Genomic DNA, 20,936 nt, shown 5'->3' with positions numbered 1-20,936 from the left:
AGAAGCTCAATTCAAAGGAGAGTTTCTAATATATCCTGCCGCAGGGAAGCTCCAGATTGGAGTTTCGGTAGAAATTGGCAGGTCCGATTTGGTGAGTGAGGCAGGTTAGGCTGGCATTGTGATTTTAGTAAATATCTGGGGATCAACATGATCGATCATGACTTTTTTTGTCGTCTTATGACCAACATGTCCTGTGAACAGATCCTTATGGATATTAAGTTCTGCCATGCAGAACTGCAATGATACCAACCCTATCAGCTCTGAAAAGAAATTGTTTTAAATAATAAGATGGGAAGTTGTTGATGTAGATTGATGAACACATGCATATTAATTCCTGCGCACATACACATGCTGCCTTTTTACATGGGGGGGGGAGTATAGTAATTGATCTAGGAACTTTTTTTTTTTTGCTCATATGTCATCTTGGTCATATGTTTCCCTTTTTACATCTCCTGTGACTTTTGGCCTTATTACTTAAACAGTAAAGCGTTTCCTTTGCCTTTTAGAGCTAAAATATTAATATCGGAGTTGAGTTAAGCTATTTAACAAGGGATCATGTAATTAGATAAAGCTACTTCAAACAAGGCTAATCAGTTCTGTATGTCTGTGCCTTGTAAACGTGTGGTTTATATTATCCAGGAATTGGGTCGTGCTGTCCTCTGCAATAAACACGCTTTATTGCTTAAATGTACTGTGTCGTTTTCAGTGTGAATTGTATAATAAATCCCAAGTTAACAAACACCAGCTACAAATGGTGATTTCCTCACTCGTTCTTAGCAAAACTTGAAACATTATTACATTTGATCACAGAGTGCGACGTGCTGTATATATGGTCATGGCTTGTAAATATTTAGGCACCATTAAAACCATATGAGGAGGATTATGTAATCGGATTAACCATGTGAGTATCTTTCTCACCTCCACTGGTTGTGAAACCATGTGGAATCTACAAGACAGAGATAGCTCTGTATATGTTTTTTTATCATAGCCTTACAAAAGATTTCTTATTCGTTTTTTTTATAGAGTAGTCCTCAATATTCAACTTATTACCCCCCTGGTTGTATCTACCCACTCCCTACCACTACCATTTTGACTTAAGCTTTGAAGGTAATGGACCATCTTTTCTAATGGTGCAATGAAAGTATATTCGTTAGATCTAAATAAACATGTGCGCATCCATGTATACATACATATGCTATTTAACACCCCGTGTGCTGCATTTCATGTTTGTTTATTTATAAAGTGTTTTACCAGGAAGAATACATTGAGATTTCTCAAGTATGTCCTGGGGAGCCAAGTCCAGAAATGGTGTTACATACAGAATACAGAAATCAACCTAAACAATAGAAGAAGAAAAAAAACGATAATAGACGTGAACAGAACGAATAGGAATTAGTAATCTAATAACAGGTACGTTTTGTTTTTAGATGTTGGGAGACATTTATTTGTAGGCTTTTTGAGGATTTGATGGCATCTGTGCGGCTATTCCACATATGTGTAGTTCTGAAGTAGAACGTGGCTCAAACCCATTCCTTTTTGAAGTGAGGGACATCTATTAAGGGCTTGTGCTGGATATGAGATTGTAGGACTTGCACGGAGTGAGGGTGCTGCTCAGGTAGCAGGGGAGCCTTTCAGCAAAGTGGTTATACACTAAGCAAGCTAGGTGGAGAGTGCCCCTGAGCCAAGCATCTGGTATAGAAATCCAATCCTAGGATAAAGCTTTCAGGATGTCTTTTCAATATGAAGACCAAAAGACAAGCTGGGATCTAGCCACATGCCGAGATACTTGTAGGAATTGACCAGGGTCAGGTTATAACTTGATTTGGTTTTGACGTATATTTGAGGATTGTTTAATTTTTACAATATAACTAGAACAGCAGGGGCCTGCGAATGGATCGGCAAATGAAGGGAAGAACAGACACGTATTGAGTACTGGCCAATAGGAAGGAGCAAAACCAGAAAGATTGAAGACCGGTTAGAAAGTTGGACAGTTGGTAATACTCGCACAGTTGCTTATGGGCACATTTCTCCAAGGCTTTAGACAGGATAGGCATCAATGAAATAGGCCTGTTTGACACTCTAACTATGTTGTGTTGTACTTTATTATTGTTATATTGCCCTCCGTTATAATGACTTATGTGGTTGCTTATTTAAAATTAGAGAGGTTTACATTTTAATTGCAAAACCAACCATATATAAGCTGTTTTCCGTTTTTTAAACTTGTATGCTTACAAAAAGGTGTCTGTCCGGTAGCAATGATAGCAATGGTTTCAGTAATTCCTTAGAGTGCTATAGATTACCTTTTAACACTCCCAGTAAAAGATGATATTTGGTTCATTCTAACATTCAGTCATTAAGACCAACCCCGATGAGGAGACAGACGGATAACACGCTCTGGTATATGTTCTGTCTTCCGAACGTATTTAGACAGGTTTTAGAAATATAGTAATTGTTAAAGGAATAAGGATGACTATATTAAAGTTATGTCTTGAGGCTTTTCAGATGTGTTGCACTTAATCACAGCAGCACTCTTCGGCTTTATCTTATTCCCACTTAAAATTGCAAACTTTTTGGCAGAATTAATGTATTGTTCCTTCCTACCTCCCCATATGTCATGGGTGCTGTCTGCTATCGTGAACGGAGGATGTCTGTGTCTTGAATGAATTTTTAGGTTGGAGAAAATCTACCAGCTCTTTTAAAACTTCAGAATTTGAACTCAGACTTGTCATTCAGTAATAATCAACAGCAGCTGAAGGTTCCTTAGAGTGCAATATTAAAATGTGGTGTGAGATATGAAATAAATATATATCTAAATATATATAAATAGTTTTCTTTATTGCTTTTTCTTTGGAGGATAGAAGGTTGAATAGTGCTTGGTAACAGCTGAGACTACCTGGAACTCCTTTCTTGAATATGTGATAGATGTCATGGTCCCTTTATGTCAAATATCTGCTGTACTAGATGACCTTTAAAAAAAAAAAAGCCCTGGAAAGAGGTGCAATTGCCAGATCACACTGAGTTAAGGTTTATACCTTAAGATACCTGCAATTGTCTTCCAACAGAAATGGTATGGTGTTTAGAGATATGAATTATGGAATAAACTGTTGAAAAAGGTGCAAGGCAGATTTCCTAGAGTAATCCTGGTACCATAATCATGAGAGAGAGATGCGGTTTCATTCACTGACTTAATTCTGCAATGTAAACCGCAAACCATGGGAAATTTCTTCTGCAAAGAAAGGCTTCAAAAAATGTGTAGTTTGAATAGTAAGGTGGTGATCGATAATGTTTCCCATTGAACTCTAGGTTAGGCCTTCACAATGGGAGTCTGATTACTAAAGGGAAAGTTTGCAGGAGTCGTGGAGTAGTGGGTTCCTTCACAATACAAGTACGTTTCTCCACTGTGAAGGCTGAGCTGGCCCCATAATTCAGTGTGTTAGAAGACTTTAAAGAAATGTTGGTAATTTAACTATACATTATGCATCAATACAAGCGTGAGATAGGTAATTTAAGACAAGACCAAGGACTGATTAAAGTCTGGGTCTTTATATTATTAAAAAGGGACAGACCTGATGGGCCAAATGTTGTTTTTTTCCACCATCAAATTCTGTGTGTTTCCATATTTTTTATATTTGGTATTCGTATATTTCTACCTTTGCTTTAATGGATGAATCAGAATGCAACTGCTCATTGGATAATGGTATGTTTATGTAACAGAAATCAAACTGGACACTTTAATACCTTTGTAATGAATCCTATTAACCCCTTTTGTACCATATGGACATACCGATATGCCTATAAAATGCTTTGCAAGATTCCCATATGGAAGTACTGGTACATCCAATAAAAAACAGCACCGCACTCCAATCCACACCTCATCTGGATGGTTCTCGGAATTGCTTCGGTTATGAGAACTACTTTAGTTTGATGAGTGGTTAGAGAAGATTGGGTATAGTGTAAAGGGTTGTAGGGAGGGAAAAATATATATTTTAGTATAAGGGTAGTTTGATGGTTGGGTAGAGGTAATTAGGTAGGCAACGTAGGTTAGGAAGGAGGAATTTGTTAAATTTAAATACCCCCCCCCCACACACACACATATTGCGACTTCTGGCATCACATGTGCTAAATATTTTTTCAAATTTGTATTTTTCAAATGCTTTTTTGAGCTGTTACTAGCTTAAACATCTATGGTGCCCAGTGTCTGGCAGCTGACCAAGGGAGTAGATGTCAAACTTGGCACCCCAATGACCCCCATGTAATTAGGAAATATTGAGTCTAATGATGGAGTGTTATAGAAAAGGGCCAGGACCAGAGCCAAATATTTTAATCTTCGTTTTAGTATTAATACCCAATGCCCCCTAGGGGTCACCCACGTTTTCAGAAATGTATACCCCCAAGGAGGACATCTCAATTGACGAGTCCCTTGCTTGATAGATTATTACATTATTTTGTATATCATATCATTTTCTTCTCTTACGTTCAGTTAGGGTGAGCCACAAGAGGAAAAGGGGGATATTTTTTTGCCCTGCAAATTATTTTTTAAAAAAACATAAAAAAAGTAATACATCTGGATATTTCCGTAATCTGAAGATGCAGCTGAACAAATTTTGTTAGATTTCACATAACCTGAAAAAATCCTAAACAACACAGAAGTGTTGGTGAAATAAGTGCAGCAAGTTATTTCTAAGGCTATCTCTTGTATTGATTGGTGGCCAAACATATCTTGGGTTGTCTGCTTTACAGAAATTTATATTTTTTGGGGTATTATAAATTAGAGTTGAAAACCCATCTTACCAAATGTAAAATTTCAACAGTTTTGATAACATAATGTACACTTAATAATATGTGCCCTATAACTGCTGACAAAGTATGGAAATTCTGTATAACTGGGGTATTTCTATAATCAAGACACATAGTGTTACATTTTGAGGATACATTTTGTTAATTTAATTAACCTTGTGAGGATTATGAGAAGAAAATATATGAAAGCGAAATATGATTGGCTAGTCTCTTCTCCCCGAAATCCAGGAATAAATCAGATTTCAATGTTATATCTTTGGTAAATCCCATTCCTTCATAATTGCTTTTAAAATATGGCTTCTATTTACCCTTACTTAATAGACTCAAATGCCTAATTAATTTAGGCATTGGAAACTGCAACTTTCCTGCAAACTCTAGTGAATACACCTTAAGCGCTTAAATAAATGTGCACTACTTATCGCAAAAAATTAGTGAAAGTGCTAAGGTTTTATTACAAAATATATTTAAATATCACTACCTTCTTTTTTCTTTGCTGAATATGTTAAATTTGGATCCACTATACATATATTTATGTTTTTAGGATTTTTCTTCTGAAAGCAAAATTATTCCTTACACTATACCCTCCATGTATTGAAAAACTGTAAGGAGTATATTTTAAAAATCTAGATTCGCAGAAAAAACGAATTTCGTATTTCAAAAGTATTACTTTCAAACTCACACAGTGTATACGCTGCACTTAAATATTCCATGGCTTTTTCATTATCTGAAATATTGTGATACTGTGTACAGGAATTTCTTCTGGCCTATGGAAGGCATTACCTGACTTACAATGCAACAATGAATGCATTATATAGTGTTAAAGTACTTTCTGACATGGGTCAGAGATAGAGGCCCCAATTATAAAGTCGGTGAAAGCTTAGAAGTTGTATTTTAGTTATCTGAAACCGATTATCCCCTAAAGTGGCTTTCCATAGTTTATTATTTATAGTATCTTGACAGATTGAATGGTAATGTTGGCATCTCGATTTTATTTCTTCTTGCCGGCCGCCTTGCCAAAGACTGACCCCTGTTGCTTTATTTCATGCCTCAAATTTTCTGCATTTCTTTCCCATGTCTAATTGTAAAATATCTATAACAAGTTTGAGAGACTACGGAGCTGGATCACATTTTTGTCGTACTGACAAGGATTTGCTTACATACTGTACATATACGTTTTTCCAAAACGTATATGTACAGTATGTAAGCAAATCCCTCATATAATATAACAATGCTGTAAATGGGTTTCAAAACTAACTTTGTAAATAAATAAAGCTTCGTTTTCCTCTTTCTGCAGTTATACAACACCCTTGAATCTAGTTCTACAAAAACACTATATAATAATCACACACACTATTTACATAGTATATACATTGTGTTTGTATATATATATATATATATATATATATATATATATATATATATATATATATATATATATATATATATATATATATATATATATATATATAATATGGCTTATGTTTACTACATAGAGGCTTGTGGTTATCTCCAAGAATATCAATATTATTTTACACAATTCTTTGATTATTTAGTCTTTTTCTGATTGGAACTAGAGACATTCTATTATCTTGTGGTCTTCTAGAACAGGATAGTGCAAATTTAATGTATGATCGATACTCCACAGGCCCTGTACTCACGCTTGTTGTTTTTCCCATAAAAAAAAAACAAAAAAAAACTTTAAAAGCTGCATAAGTTTGGAAAGGCGTAGAACTTTGCTTGTTGCCAGCTAAGAGTTAAATAGGTTTTTCCTTATTCCATGGTCTGAGGATTGAGCACTGTTAACATACAAAAATGTAAAAGAACACACTGTGTAGATAGCCTATGTAACCATAGGACAGGGCGCTGCAGGATGGGCAGGAGATAAGGTCAAAGGATAAATGTGTCAGCAAAAAGCAAGATATACTGTGGTTTAAACATAAAAGAAAGTCCTTGCTCTGTTTCCCTTTTGACAGTCTTAGTTTATTATGACACTTTTATAGCTTGACCCATAAGATGGAAAGTGTTGCATTTCTCAAGATATCTCAGGTTGCGCCAGCCATCAGAAACTCGACCTTATTAAAAGTGATCCCCAGCTGTGATGAGTGAAATTCAACTTGTTACAGCGCTTTGAGAATAGTAACTGCATACATAATTTACAGTGACTAGTAACGATACCGAAGAATTGCAAAAGCATATATTTTCATATAAAGAAATGAAAATTGGGGAATACAGAGTCGTCGACCATTTTGCTTTTACTGCTACTGTTTGAAACTTCTGTTTGACTACCCAACGTTCGGTGTGTGATGAGTAATGAAGTAAATCCTCCGGACTTCTAGTTCATGCAAATACAATTTCAACAGCTTAGACCCGTTAGATCACCGTAATCAATATTGCTCAATGTACAGTACAATCTATACCTGCATGTCAATTGAAGTTGGGAAACCAAGGCAGAATTCCTGTGGCACTATTATCAAAGGCAATCTTGACATTAATTTAAACAACATACCATATTGCAGTTTTTAGATAGTTGCAACACAATATTTCCGAAGCTTTGGATACTGATCTGAATGTACTCAACTTTACTGCATGTATGTGTGTGTATACATGTATGTATATATATATAAATTGTGTAAACCCAAATTGCCTCACACAGCTGTAGTCTCATAGATGTAAAGCCTGATAGATAGATAAAATGCATGTTAAGAATACATAATTTTCTGAGCAAAAGAGACATTGAATGTCTTATTATATTGTTGTGCTAAAAATGTTCATGTTATCAGGCACTTTTTAATGACAAGTTTGCTTTCGGTAACCTTGTTGTTAAATGACGTTTCTGGTTTTAAAAAGAAAAAAAATATTGAGACTGTCTGATCTGTGTGTATGTTTGTGTATATCGATCTGTCCTGTATATACATACACATACACACACACACACTTCCTTGCTACGTGTTAAACCACCAAGGACACCCTACCTATTAATTCCCCAACATTGACCAACAGATAACTGTGTTGGCGCTTACAAGCATTGCCATGTCCCAACACCCCCATCTTTGCCTTTCTCTGATACAAAACACATTTTTCTGTGATGTATAATCTTAATTGTTTATTTCATAATTACATCATTATTAACAGGATTATGGGCTATGTTTGTTAAGGGCTGCTTTAAGAAATGGAAGATTTGAGGGGAGGTACGGAGAGACTAATGTCCTTGTCTCTCTAAATCAATACTTGGAAGAGAATGGCAGGATACGTTGTTCTAAAACATAGTGGGTTTTTAACATGTGCTTTTATTTAAGTGCATGTTGTAAAAAATGTTTCCTTTTAAAATTGAAAAGATCCCAAGAAAGTCAAATTCAATAAATTAATCATTCCGAAATATGAATATGTACGAATACTGTCCCCATGACACATACAAAGCAGGTCCATTGTTATGAATGAACATACATATTCAAAATAACGAAATATATAGCTTTTCCTGTGGATTTTGCGGTTGCTTGCAAAACGCCCTGTGTTAATTTTTGACTTTTAGCTATGCAGATACTCGGCTATACTTATTCATAAGGCATTTGTCGTTGGGTTGATGTGTTTCATTTTACAAAAGTAGGTGTTGGTTATGAAGAGTTGTGTCGGATCTGAATAATGAAGAATGAAATCAATGAAATGATTTCCCAGAATCCCGCATCGGTAACTAAGCATTATACAGGATGCGCTCGGCCCTTGTTGCAGGAGAAACTTGCTGTGCCTTGCCCGTATAAAATGGACAATCGAAAGTGAAATCAAATCTTTTGACTCCTCTCCAAACTCATAGTTTAGAGCAAAGAACCCCAGTAACAAACCAGAATAGCATTTTCTGACTTTTGTAGAGATTTCTGGGAATTATCAAAAGGATGTCTTTACTCATTCAATACTCCCAATAGGTCAAAAACGCAAAGACCTGAAACGCTAGGGTTACTTGAAGACAGCTTTTAGAAAATCCTAAATTACTCATGGAAGGTTTGCAACTGCATGTCATTCATTCAAATCCTGAAGCAGAAATACTGATACAAGTAATCATGCTGTAGATCTAAATCTCCTTTTATGCCACTGTAAATTATGTATGGCTTACTGCCATTTCTATAATCACCTAAAGATAGGCGTTTTGACTGCATTGTGTTCAACGTTTCTACTATAACTGTAGACGTTGCTTCTATTTTAATACAAACCATCTGTGCGTTTCATTTGGTTTCCGTGTAAATCCTTAGAAGTGTTCTAACTGTTTATCAGCCATGTGTTACACATTTGAAGTGATAAATATTAAAAAATACAACATTTTCTTTGTAACAAGTATTCCCTTTACAATGCTATTAAGTAGACATTTTATTGGATACCCTGAGGAACGCTAACAGACATCGCAGTCAGTACTACTAACTTTGTATCAGAAGACTAAAGACAATGTTCTTTTGTCAGCATCACATGAACGCTACTATAATTTAATTTATTGATGCCCACGTATAACGTGTATCCGTGATCTCTCCATCATGGAAATGACAACGATTAATTCTTACCACTTATCACCGCCCAAGAGATCAATGCATTTGTTTCAAGAATGCTGTTATCATTAAGGGGGAAAGATTAAACACAGCACAATGACAGTTTAGACAGTTAATGTGTGGGAGAGTGGTATGCTGGAAGGTTTCCTTTGATATGGAATTTCCCCCCCTTTAACTGTTGCAGTACAACATTAAAGAAGAATGGTCACCTAAACCACTTGTCACATCATTGAATTAATGCACCCAATCTAACTATAGCTTGATTTTTTTTTTTTCAACTAGTGTTGTTTCAGGTATGTTTGTTTTAAAAGTAAGATATATTTTGTAATGAACACAGGGGAGAGGAAACACAATGGGGAGAGAGACAAATTACATTTATTGAACAGTAAAAAGTATGATTTGTTTGAGCATGAATTCAAGAACATTATATTTTCTATTCAGGTAATATATAAAAAAGAAGGTACAAAAAGTTTCTGTATGTATGTGTATATAATATATAAAATTAGTGCCCTCATATTCTGCAGAGCTCTACAATAGGATACTATATGATCAAAAGTACATAGATACTTGACCTATATGAGCTTGTTGGACATCTCATTCCATGGGGATCCATTTTGGGATGGCCCACCCTTTTGCGGCAATAACAGCCTACACTCTAGGAAGGCTTTTCAAAAGAATTTTGGCGTGCGTCAGTCGAAAACTGTGCCAATTCAGCCAAATTTGGGAGATCAGTTACTGATGTTGAATGAGAATGCCTGCTTTGTGCACTGGGACACAGTCATGCCGGTCCTGCTGGAGACTGAACAAAATGCTGGTTGTGCTCATACATAGTGGCTGCTAGAGGACCTGCTGACCAAGTGAGGGGCTGATAGTCACTTTAACTGATTATATGGTTTACCTAATGACTAATCCAACACAATGTTTGATGTACAGTTGTGTGAAAAAGAAAGTACACCCTCTTTGAGTTATACGGTTTTACATATACTAATTAACTGTTCCTTAGCAGGTCTAAAAATTAGTTGAATTAAACCTCAGCTGAACAACACATGACATATTACACTGTGTCATAATTTATTCAATAAAAATAAAGCCAAAATGGAGAAGTCATGTATGAAAAACTAATAGCTTGTAGAACCACCTTTAGCAGCAATAACTTGAAGTAATCATTTTCTGTATGACTTTATCAGTCTCTAACATCGTTGTTTACAACATTTCTTCAGTTCATTAAAGTTTGCGGACATTTGTTTATGCACAGCTCTATTAAGGTCCCGCCACAGCATTTGAATTGGTGATCTGGACTTTGATTACAACAACTTGATTCTTTATCTTTTCAGCTGTTCTGTTGTAGATTTGCTGGTGTGCTTTGGATCATTGTCCTGTTGCATGACCCAATTCCAGCCAAGATTTAGCTGTTGGACAGATGGCCTCACTTTTGAGTCTAGAATACTTTGGTATACAGAGGAGTTCATGGTCGACTCAATGACTGCAAGCTTCCCAGATCCCGTGACTGCAAAACAAGCCCAAATCATCATCCCTCCACCACTGTGCTTGACAGTTGGTTTGAGGTGTTTGTGCTGATATGCTGTGTTTGTTTTTCACGAAACATGGCACTGTGCATTATGGCCAAATATCTCCAGTTTGGTCTCATCTGTCCAAAAGAACATCGTTCCATTGTTAAGATGCACCTTTGCAAACCTAAGCTCGGCTGCCATTGTTCTTTATAGAGGGAAGAGGTTTTCTCCTGACAGCCCTTCCAAACAAATTACACTTGTTCTGTCTTTTTCTAATGCTACTGCCATGAACTTTAACATTTAATATGCTAACCAAGGCCTTTAGAGTCTGAGATGAAACTCTTGGGTTATTTGCAATTTCTCTGAGCATTGCACAGTCTGACCTTGGGGGGGAATTTGCTGGGACATCCACTCTTGAATGTTTTCCACTTTTGAATAATCTTTCTCGCTGTAGAATGATGGACTTTAAATTGTTTGGAAATGGCCTTATAACCCTTCCTAGATTGATCGACAGCAGCAATTGCTTCTCTAAGATCATTGCTTATGTCTTCAGCTTTTATAGAGGTAGTCACAGTTGCTGATGATCGGTTAATCAAGGGCATTTGATTAGCAGCACTTGGCTTCTCCACTTTGACTTTCTTTTGCTTGAAGAACTCATGACACAGTGTAATATGTAATGTGTTGTTCATCTGAGGGTGCAGTTACCTCATTTTTAGACCTGCTAAGGAACAGATGATTGTTATTATGTCCTGATATGTAAAACCATAGACTTCAAAGAGGGTGTACCTCCTTTTTCACACAACTGTGTTGGTGGTGTTTTGGCCCTTGCCTTTTTAACTACATTTTTTTTCTTCTTTGTTTTGTAGCTCCAGCTACATCATCCAAGCGTCGCTCCCTTATCAGCAGTCCAGATGATTCTCCAGACATTGCACCAAGCAGAAAGCGGAGGCAACGGGGACAAAAAAGTTATTATACAGAAGTGAAAGCTAAAAACCCAAGGCCAGAAATAAAAGAGAAGCAGAGGTAATGAAATTATGCTTCAAAAATAAATACAATTGCTCATTTCTCTCCACTCTGGTTAATGTTGTTTTGTCAGTGTCTATATAATCAGATATGTAAAGTGATATGTCCATTACTTACACTCCACAAAAGGCAAAGCAAAGTAGTCTAAAAGAATTTAGAAGTCTCTTTCTCACATGACCAAAATGATACCATTACAAGTAAAATGTGTATAACTCACCTTGAAATATACACTGGCAAAGCTGAAGCCTTTGGTTCGCAAATCACAATCAAAACTCTTATCATAAAATAAGACAAAATGTTTCCTGTCACCAGTTGTGTGTGCACATTTGTTTCTGCAATGAATAATCAAAATTCAGATTCTGTTTCTACTGAAAATGATCTGGACAAACATGTATATTACTGGTAAATGAAAATGAGCAGTAACATACTTTTTTAAGAAATGTGCTAACAATCCATCTTTTCCTAGAATAAATATTACTCACAGAAGTAGTTATAAAATGACTTCTGCTAGGCGTTTTATATGGAATAGATCAGCCAGTGATTCCAAAATGATCTATGCTTTATACTAAAAGCAGAACTTTCCATAAAGGATATGGAGAATTTGATCAAAATAACCTGTTTAAACCCAGTTTTTAATCATACCCTCGCCACTAATGGGCATGCTTTGGATAATTTTGTCAAAAAAATAAATCCATAAATCATTTGTTAAGGATATGCACACCTATGGGTAAGTGCTGTGTAATTCCCATCTTAATTACATTTTGATAACTATGTTATTTTCAAGATGTCTTGAATATATTCTTTTGTTCTTTATGCTGCTTCTGCTAGAATATTTAGTCTGTAGACATCATTTCAAATCCAAACAATTGTCAATGAGCCGTTCCACTGTTTGCTTTGGATGGGAGGGTTAAAGGAAATTTACTTAGTTCGGATATATAGATTTAGGATAAGAACATAAAAGTCAAAGTTAAAGAACATAAAGTTTGTTTTTTCTTGTTAAATGTGGATGTGCAGGAACCAATGTTAGGCCAGCTACGTCCAAAAAACATGACATAACATGGAACATGATGTGATTCCAAAACAAATACAAACAGAACAAATACCTAAATATATTTATATTTTCTTACTTAATTATGGTTTATTTAAATAAGTATGTTTTTTTTTTTTAAAAAAAGCCCCAAAAAAGAGAGGAAATTATCTTTGAAAACAATATAGCAAAAGTGCTAAAAAAGCGCAAAAAAAATGGTCTTCGTCCTTAAGGGGCTAATATATACTGTATTTGCCCGATTATATTCAAGGCTGTCTTATAATCAGACCTCAAAGAGAGGTCTGAGTACAAGACTAAGATCCAGATCCCCCGCAGCGCTGCAGGAGACCCGGATCCTCCTCTCTGGCAGCGGGTGGACGTTTGCACAATGCGCGCAGACAACCTCCTTCTATGACGGAGCACCGTGTGACATCACCTTCCGGTGCTCCACTATAGAAGCCCCGGTGGAAGTACCGGCCAGCAGCAGAGGGTGTCCGTGCGCATCTTGCAGACATTTACCAGCTGCCCTCACTTGACACCAGGGAGTCTGGAGCACAAGGGACAAGTCTAGGGATGCATTGTTAAGTCGGGGGGGGGCATATAGGGAGAATAAGGCATATCTTGGGGGGGCAGAGTGGTAAATAGGGGGTATAAGGCATATCAGGGGGCAGAGTGTCATATAGGGGGGTATAAGGCACATCTAGGGGGCAGAGTGGCATATAGGGGGTTATAAGGCATATCTGGGGGGCAGAATAGCAAGCTGTGGGGCAGGTTGGCAAATAAAAGGAAATAAAAACAAAAAATGCATTTTTTGTAAATCATAGTTTTTATTAAATATGAAAAAATAGTTTACATGTAAATGAATATTTATCAGTAAAACGTTTTCCTATAGGGTCGTCTTATATTCAGGCTTTTTCTTTTTTTCAAAATTTATATTCAAATGTTGGGGGGGTCGTCTTATAATCAGGGTCATCCTCTAATTGAGCCAATACGGTACTTTAAAATGTGTCTAAGAAGCTGACAGATCCGTGATCCATGCCTCTTATCACTTGTATTCCCGCACGTGTGTTGCGTGCTCTATTATAGCTATCATTCATGTTAGAACCTCAAACTTGTGTTTGTGTTTTTATTATTTGTGTTTGGGAAACTATCTTAGAGATCATATCTAAATGGTCTCCATTTGCTACTGTTAAATCTCAGGCTTTACAAAGTCACATTGTACAAAGACAATTTTCCTCTCTCTTTAATCAATGTTCTTACTTAACATTTTTTATAGCTGCTATACTGTCTAACTATTTAGTAAAGTGAAGCGAGCAATCTGTTCCTGTATTAAAAGGCCATCTGAGGTAACGAGCAAAAATTGTTTAACTGTCAATCATTTGGCCTGTCCACGCCCCAATATTAATTCCTGCTGTCATCTATATGTTTTACTAAGGTCAACCAGATGTTCTAGTACAATTCTAGACATTTACATAATCATAAAGAGTGTAGACGAATTAAGTTGTTAAGGTTGCAATTTTGGGCAGAGGGTACATGAGAAGATGGAAGATTAAAGTAGACAGCGTTTGATGGTTTAGCTTACTATTAGCCTATTATAAAACCGCATAGCCCTTATGGAAATTATTCACAGTCAGTTTATTTGGTTTTATAAGACTGTGTCCTATTATTCCCCTCTGGCGAACCTTGTCCAAATCTGATTTTACTTTTTTGGTTGCTTTCACATTTATCAATCCATAGGGCTTACATAGATACATAAATAGTGATGGCAGAAAAGAACCGATCGCCCCATCTAGTCTGTCGTTTTGGAATCGCTTTATACTTATTTATTTGTTAGGATAGCTTCACGCGCATCTCAAGCTTCTTTAATTTCTTGAATACTACCTGTAAAGTAGAATTGTCTTTTTTTTCCCCATCGCCTTCTACCCTTTTGAGTCATAACCTCTACTTCTGGCTCACCTCCTTTTATTCAAATGCTTCCCTCTCTGGACTTGTTTTGGAATTTTTAATAATAGTCACAGAATGTATTAATAATACATAAAATAAGAGGACCTTTTCACCACTCACACCATGCCCTCACATCAACCAGTGAGCATGATGACTGCCTCTACGCGGGTCCTAACCATAACCCTAAACTTGGGCTGTCACAACTGCTATAAGCCCAGCTGTTCATCCTGGCAGTGCTGCGTCATGATGAGAGGGGAATATATGCCGTGATCGAGCACTGGGCTGTGATAAACAATACAGTGACCTAATATCCCAATGCCCTAGTACTACATGTAAAAATTATACCCCCCCCATTCACTACCCCCAAACCAGAAATAGATAGTACCCTATAAGGAAGTACTTTTACTAAGGGATGGATGTGGCCCTCTAGAACATAAAAAAATATGTGGGGTATGTCTGTAATCAGGGGATGTTGGAGAACATTAATGGGGTCATTGTTATCAGTGGCACTCGCAATTACCGGCTTTATTTGTTGCATCTTTGTATGGTTTCAAATGAAAGCCCTAGAGTCCTACAAAGAATGTATAATTTGTGTGGGTACAGCAAACATGTAAAAGGGGAATCTTAATTACACTTGCACATGTTAAAAATTGCAAAAAAATGTACGGTACGTAGGATACTTTTATTTATTAATGAGAAAGGTTCTAGCCGCTTAAAAAACTGTAACAATTCTCTTTAAAAAAAATTAAGAGAAATATCTACCCTGAGTTGTGTAATGAGACTGCCGTATTAAACCTATATACATACATCATATAAGTTTATATGAATCTGACATTGAAATCAAAATATGTCTATTGTTTATGTTAACTTAACTTTAATATGCAACTTGAAACCCAATTTTTCAGGGCATGTATATTTTTTGCGTTCATTCAATGCCCAGTGATTTTATGCTGGTAGGAGTTGAATATGTGTTTTCTACTGCTGCACATCATCAGTGATAACCTCTGAAGAGTTTCCTTTGTATTTACCATTGTTGTACTGGTGCAGACCTTCAGAGGTCCCAAGGCATGCTAGTGGTAGGTCATTTTCGGGTAATTTGCCCGCTCAAATAATCTTTACACGCATGGCGGTGTATACATGATGCTAGTGGTATGCCAACCATACCATACTGTCATTTGGAACGCACTTTTCTGATTTTCCAGCACAATTGCTCGATGGGTTAAAAAAAAATGTGTGTTTGAATTATGCGAAATGTAAATAATTTTTTTTTTTTTTTTTGGAAATTTCATCTTTTGATTTTTCACATAAACTACTTCCTGGAATAATTGAGTAAGATGACTGTCATCATTAACTCCCTTCAGCTACACCTGTGTGTAAACTGACTCACAATCAGACATCTTATGAAGTATCTTCTTCATATACAAAGGGTCTCCGCATTTTTTCTAGACAAAGTCATCATTGTGTGTGTGTGTTTTTTTTATGCAACATCAATGTACAAAACACAGCGAGCAGGTATGTCACGTATATTACTCTGAGATTTTTTTTTTATTATTTTTTTTACATATGTTAAACTCTTACATGATAGATGTAGATTTCCTTTCTTGATCATCTTTGTTTTTTAATCTAATTTAATTTAAAAAACATGTCCAATGTTTTTTGGTTTTTTTTATCATCATCAACAAGTATTTCATTGTTATTTTTACATTTTCTTAGCTGGCACATTTTAAGATTACTACAATATTACTACAGATATCATTGATGCCATTATGTGACTGGAATTAGAATAATTTCACAAAAATTGGAAGACTATGAAGGCATCTGGACAGCAAGATCTCAATATTGATTAAGGAATTGTCTCAACTGTAATGGTACTTATTCTTAGTTTTAGATGTAACGGCAATGCCTCACAAGATTTGAAATTTCCAAAGGAACACTGTTGTTTTAGGGCATTTAGTTAGATGTGTGGTCTTTACAACAACTTTTTATGTGATGTTGTGATCATATTTATGTAACTGGGTAAGGAGTTTAGAAGATGGATACTGTGTTTTTAGACATCTACAAAACTGAATGTACCTGATGTTTCAATATATATTATTATGATTACAAATAAAAAAACAAAAGGGCGGGAAAACAGGACAGAGGGATGTGGGTACCTAAAAGGGACTGTCTCTCCTGATAAGGAACACTTGGAAAGTTTGAGAAGCCATCTGACTTCCATACATTCTCTATTAATTTCTCTGTTTATTAACGCACGGGTGATCTGTTTACACAATATACATAATGTACCAGCAATATACAAAGATTACTTTTTAAAGAAAAAGAATGAGTGCTAACAAGCCAGCGCCTATACCACACACCAGCCACTGAGTTCCCTCACCCACACAAAAATATTGTAATGAATAAAAAGGAATTTGTAATGATAGCGTGCGCTTGGTGTTATATCTGATATGAAAAGTTTTTTCTTCAAAACCTCATGTAGTTGTAATCCTGTGAATCTCTTCCGCTTTCTCCCTTCCCTCTGGAGAACGTGGCGTCACTCGATACTTCAGCGGTGCTCAATGTATCCATTTCTCTCAGAGGTACTGTTTTACAATTAAGCTTCCTCTTATACAGATGTCTCGGCCGCATGTGCTTTGAAATACAAAAAAGGAAGGAAGACATCTTATAATACATCCTTAGATTTATGAAAATTATACATAAGTGCATGTCATATATTATGAATATATTAAAAATATTTGGAAAAAATGGTATAATACAACTTATATATAATCTTATACATTTATGTCAGAAATATAAAAATTGGAAAAATAGTAAACCTTCAATATTTATTAAATAAGAAATGTATCAATTTGCGTAGTCAAACATATACACTACCATTTAAAAGAGGGTTTATGTAGTACAATTTTATATACAAACGTGTATGGTATATTGACTGAATGAAAATGCACACAGTTTAAATCAATCATTAGGTGATGTCTATATGATTACTTTAAGACCTGTGCAAAAAAGGATGAATATATTGGAGGGGGAATAGAGTGCAAACTTTATAAGAAATTTTTAAGCATTTAAAAAGATTAACTTCCCAGTGGTTTAAAGGAATCTAAATTGAAAAACCATTCCATTTCCCATATTTTTTTTATGTTTCCACCTCTCCAATATTTTTTAACTTTATCTACCGCATAGAAAGTAATTCCTTCTGGATTTTTATTATGACACTCTAGAAAGTGTTTGGCCAATGAATGTTATGTTATCTGTTTTTCTATGTTTCTCACATGCGCCTCCTTTTTTTCTCTCCAATTTTTAGGTACTGCACCCCCAGTTGTGCAAACCTTTTTATGCCAAATGGGAGAACAAATATATTTGGGGATAAAGTTTAAAAATATTAGAGAGGAGAAAACAAAAAATGTGAAATGGAATGAGTATTTAGTTTAGATACCCTTAAACCACAGAGATTAAATGTAGAATTCAACCTTTTACATTTTTTTATAAAGGTTTTAACGTTTAATAAATTTATTATATAGCATTGGGCGATTTCAAAGCATACTCGACCGAGAGGTTTGTAAAGGAGGATGCTACATTGTAACTTGCAGCTCTGTAAGAAATTGATACATTGAGCGCTGCTGAATTATCGCGTGACTTCATGTTTTCGTGAGGGAAGGGAGAATGCAGAAGAGATTTACAGGATAACCCGAACACTTACGCTTGGTAGAAGCCCTTGCAAGGGTGAAATGAATAACGTGTCGTGGCTGCAATACAGTTATGAGCCTTTTATTGTTTTATGGGTTATTTCAGTGCATTTTACTATTTCCATTCCATCTACTTTTCGCTGATGGAAATGTCTTTTTATTTCAGCTTGCTGGCCATCATATATATTTGGAACAAAGATCTTCAATGTTGAGTTGAAGTGTCAAGTGTCACTTCTATAGTGTGTGAGTGCAATACCAAAGGAATAAAGGAGCACTGTCGAATAAAAACAGTATTACACCATATATGATTTTTTCTGTAGATATATATTAATGCTATACAACTACACTTCAAAAAACTTCTCATGTTGTAAAAAAACTTTTCATATCAGCTATATGTGCACACTAGCATTACATTTTTTATTTAATACAGAGATTTCCTATAGCCTACTAAAATTGAAAGAATATCTATTTTTTGCATGTTTTTTGCCTAGAGCAACATACGAAGATTGTGTTATGTGTGCCACATTGTCATGTTTGCATTTTAAGTTTCATAAAGCTGACCTTACTTAATAACGTAACTAAATTATATTATTTTTGGAGAAATACATGTAAATAGAAGGCATACTTTTAAAAGCGATTATTATGAAATACGATTTACCAAAGACATAACATTGAAATCTGATTTATTCCTGGATATCAGGATGAAGAGACTAGCCAATCAGATTTCAGTTTTTGCAAATACTGATTCATCACTTCAAAAGACTGGCTTTTAATAGGATTCATTAAAAAGGTATTAAAGTGTTAACTATTTTTTTTGTTTGTTTTTGTTTAACGTTTTCTTACATAAACATAAAATTATCCAATCAGCAGTTGCATTCCAATGCATCCTTTAAAGCAATGGCAGAAATAGTCTGCTCATTTTTCCTGATGTAAAGAATGAGACCTTAATCATTCCTCATTCTTGTATTTGATTCAGGATAGCTTTTTGTTTATCCCATGCCTATTTCAATTCCCTCACTCCATGAGCCTCTACTACTTCTGATGGGAGGCTGTTATCCATCACCCTCTCTTTTAAGTGAAACTTCCTTGCATTACATCTGATCCTCTGATCCTCTAGTTTTAGATCATCGCATCTTTCTCTTCCTTTAAAATAAACGTCCGTCCTGTACATCATTAAATCTCTAAGTATTTAAGTGTTTCTCTCACATATCCTCTCTCTCTTCTTTCTTCTAAGCTATACATACTGAGCTCCTTTAGTCTTTCCTGATATTTTTTATCTTCCGGACCAGAAAGATAGAATAGAATTTTTACTATACTTATATTGTGTATCCCAAATCTGCACCCACCTCCTACACATAAAATTCTCACATGTCAAAGTAGTCAATATACCATAACATTTAAAAATTGCCAGCTAGCTAGGATATGACAGGTTGATAAAATTACACGTGAGGTTTATGCATCCTATAACATACGTAAGCACTGCTATTGATTATGTTTCATAGTAACACATATTCACACATTTACTAGTATTTCTGCAACATAAGTGTTACTAGTGCAGATTGATAATATGATAATCACCATATCAGCCAACGGAAAGCTTCTGTTTGCTCTACCTCATCATTTTACGTTGGAATGCATAATCTTTTGAAAGTATGGAATGAGAGGCTGTACCATTAGAGATGTAAATATATCTACTCATCCATTGAGGTATTATGGAGGGAGCAGAGGTGCCTGTTTTCAGGAGCCTATCCAGATACAAGTTTGAGGATAGACAGGTAAAGATTTCTTCATTCCAATAACTCAATCTAGAGACGTCATACTCTTAACATCTTATTAAATAGCCACCAACACTTGAATCGCTCTAAACATTCTCTCACTTTTTTTTTTTTTTTTTTTACAGTCTATTAACTTTGCCGTGATCATCACATGTCTAACTTGGCATTCATTAGGTGCTAGCTCTTAAAATGAAAGTGTAAACGTGAAATCTATTACAAAGACACATTAATTAAGCATATGAAGAAAACGATTCCTAGAGCTCTCATTTTTGAATGTATGATCCCCTTTGTGTCCCACTTCCTCTCCGGGCCCTCATTACGTTCTGTGTGAACTACAAAATAGCTGTGTCACTTGAGGGATCCTGCATTGAAATTACCCTTATTATACCCCTTGTCCACGCAGCTGCTTGTCTTTTACCTCATTTACTTGTAATTTCTGTTCACATCTGAAACGTATTTTGTTGCTTGCACCTCTTGAACCTTTTCCTGTAAATTTCTATAAAGCCCACTCTCTTCTCAGGAAGAAGCTATCTCTTTGATTCATGATTGTTAAACCCTGCAGACGGAATATACTGTATTTAAACATTCTGCTACTTACCAATGCCGCTGCTTTGTACACACCAATTCTTGGTAAACGTTTAAAG

The 20,936-nt window shown here is 35.6% G+C and overlaps 1 protein-coding gene across 2 annotated transcripts in view; it reads left to right on the top strand.

Moving 5' to 3' along the window:
• Positions 1–20,936, top strand: part of XRCC4 (X-ray repair cross complementing 4) — a 139,619-nt gene that overhangs the window by 82,086 nt on the left and 36,597 nt on the right. For both annotated transcript variants that reach the window (XM_053475200.1, XM_053475207.1), the window contains exon 7: positions 11,704–11,860. In XM_053475200.1, coding sequence (XP_053331175.1) covers positions 11,704–11,860 — 157 coding nt within the window. The remainder of the gene's footprint in view (positions 1–11,703; positions 11,861–20,936) is intronic.

The sequence above is a fragment of the Spea bombifrons genome, chromosome 1, assembly GCF_027358695.1.
Source record: "Spea bombifrons isolate aSpeBom1 chromosome 1, aSpeBom1.2.pri, whole genome shotgun sequence".
Taxonomy (NCBI): Eukaryota; Metazoa; Chordata; class Amphibia; order Anura; family Pelobatidae; genus Spea; species Spea bombifrons.
Note: the sequence above shows the minus strand (reverse complement) of the source record. Positions and strands in the feature narration are given on the sequence as shown.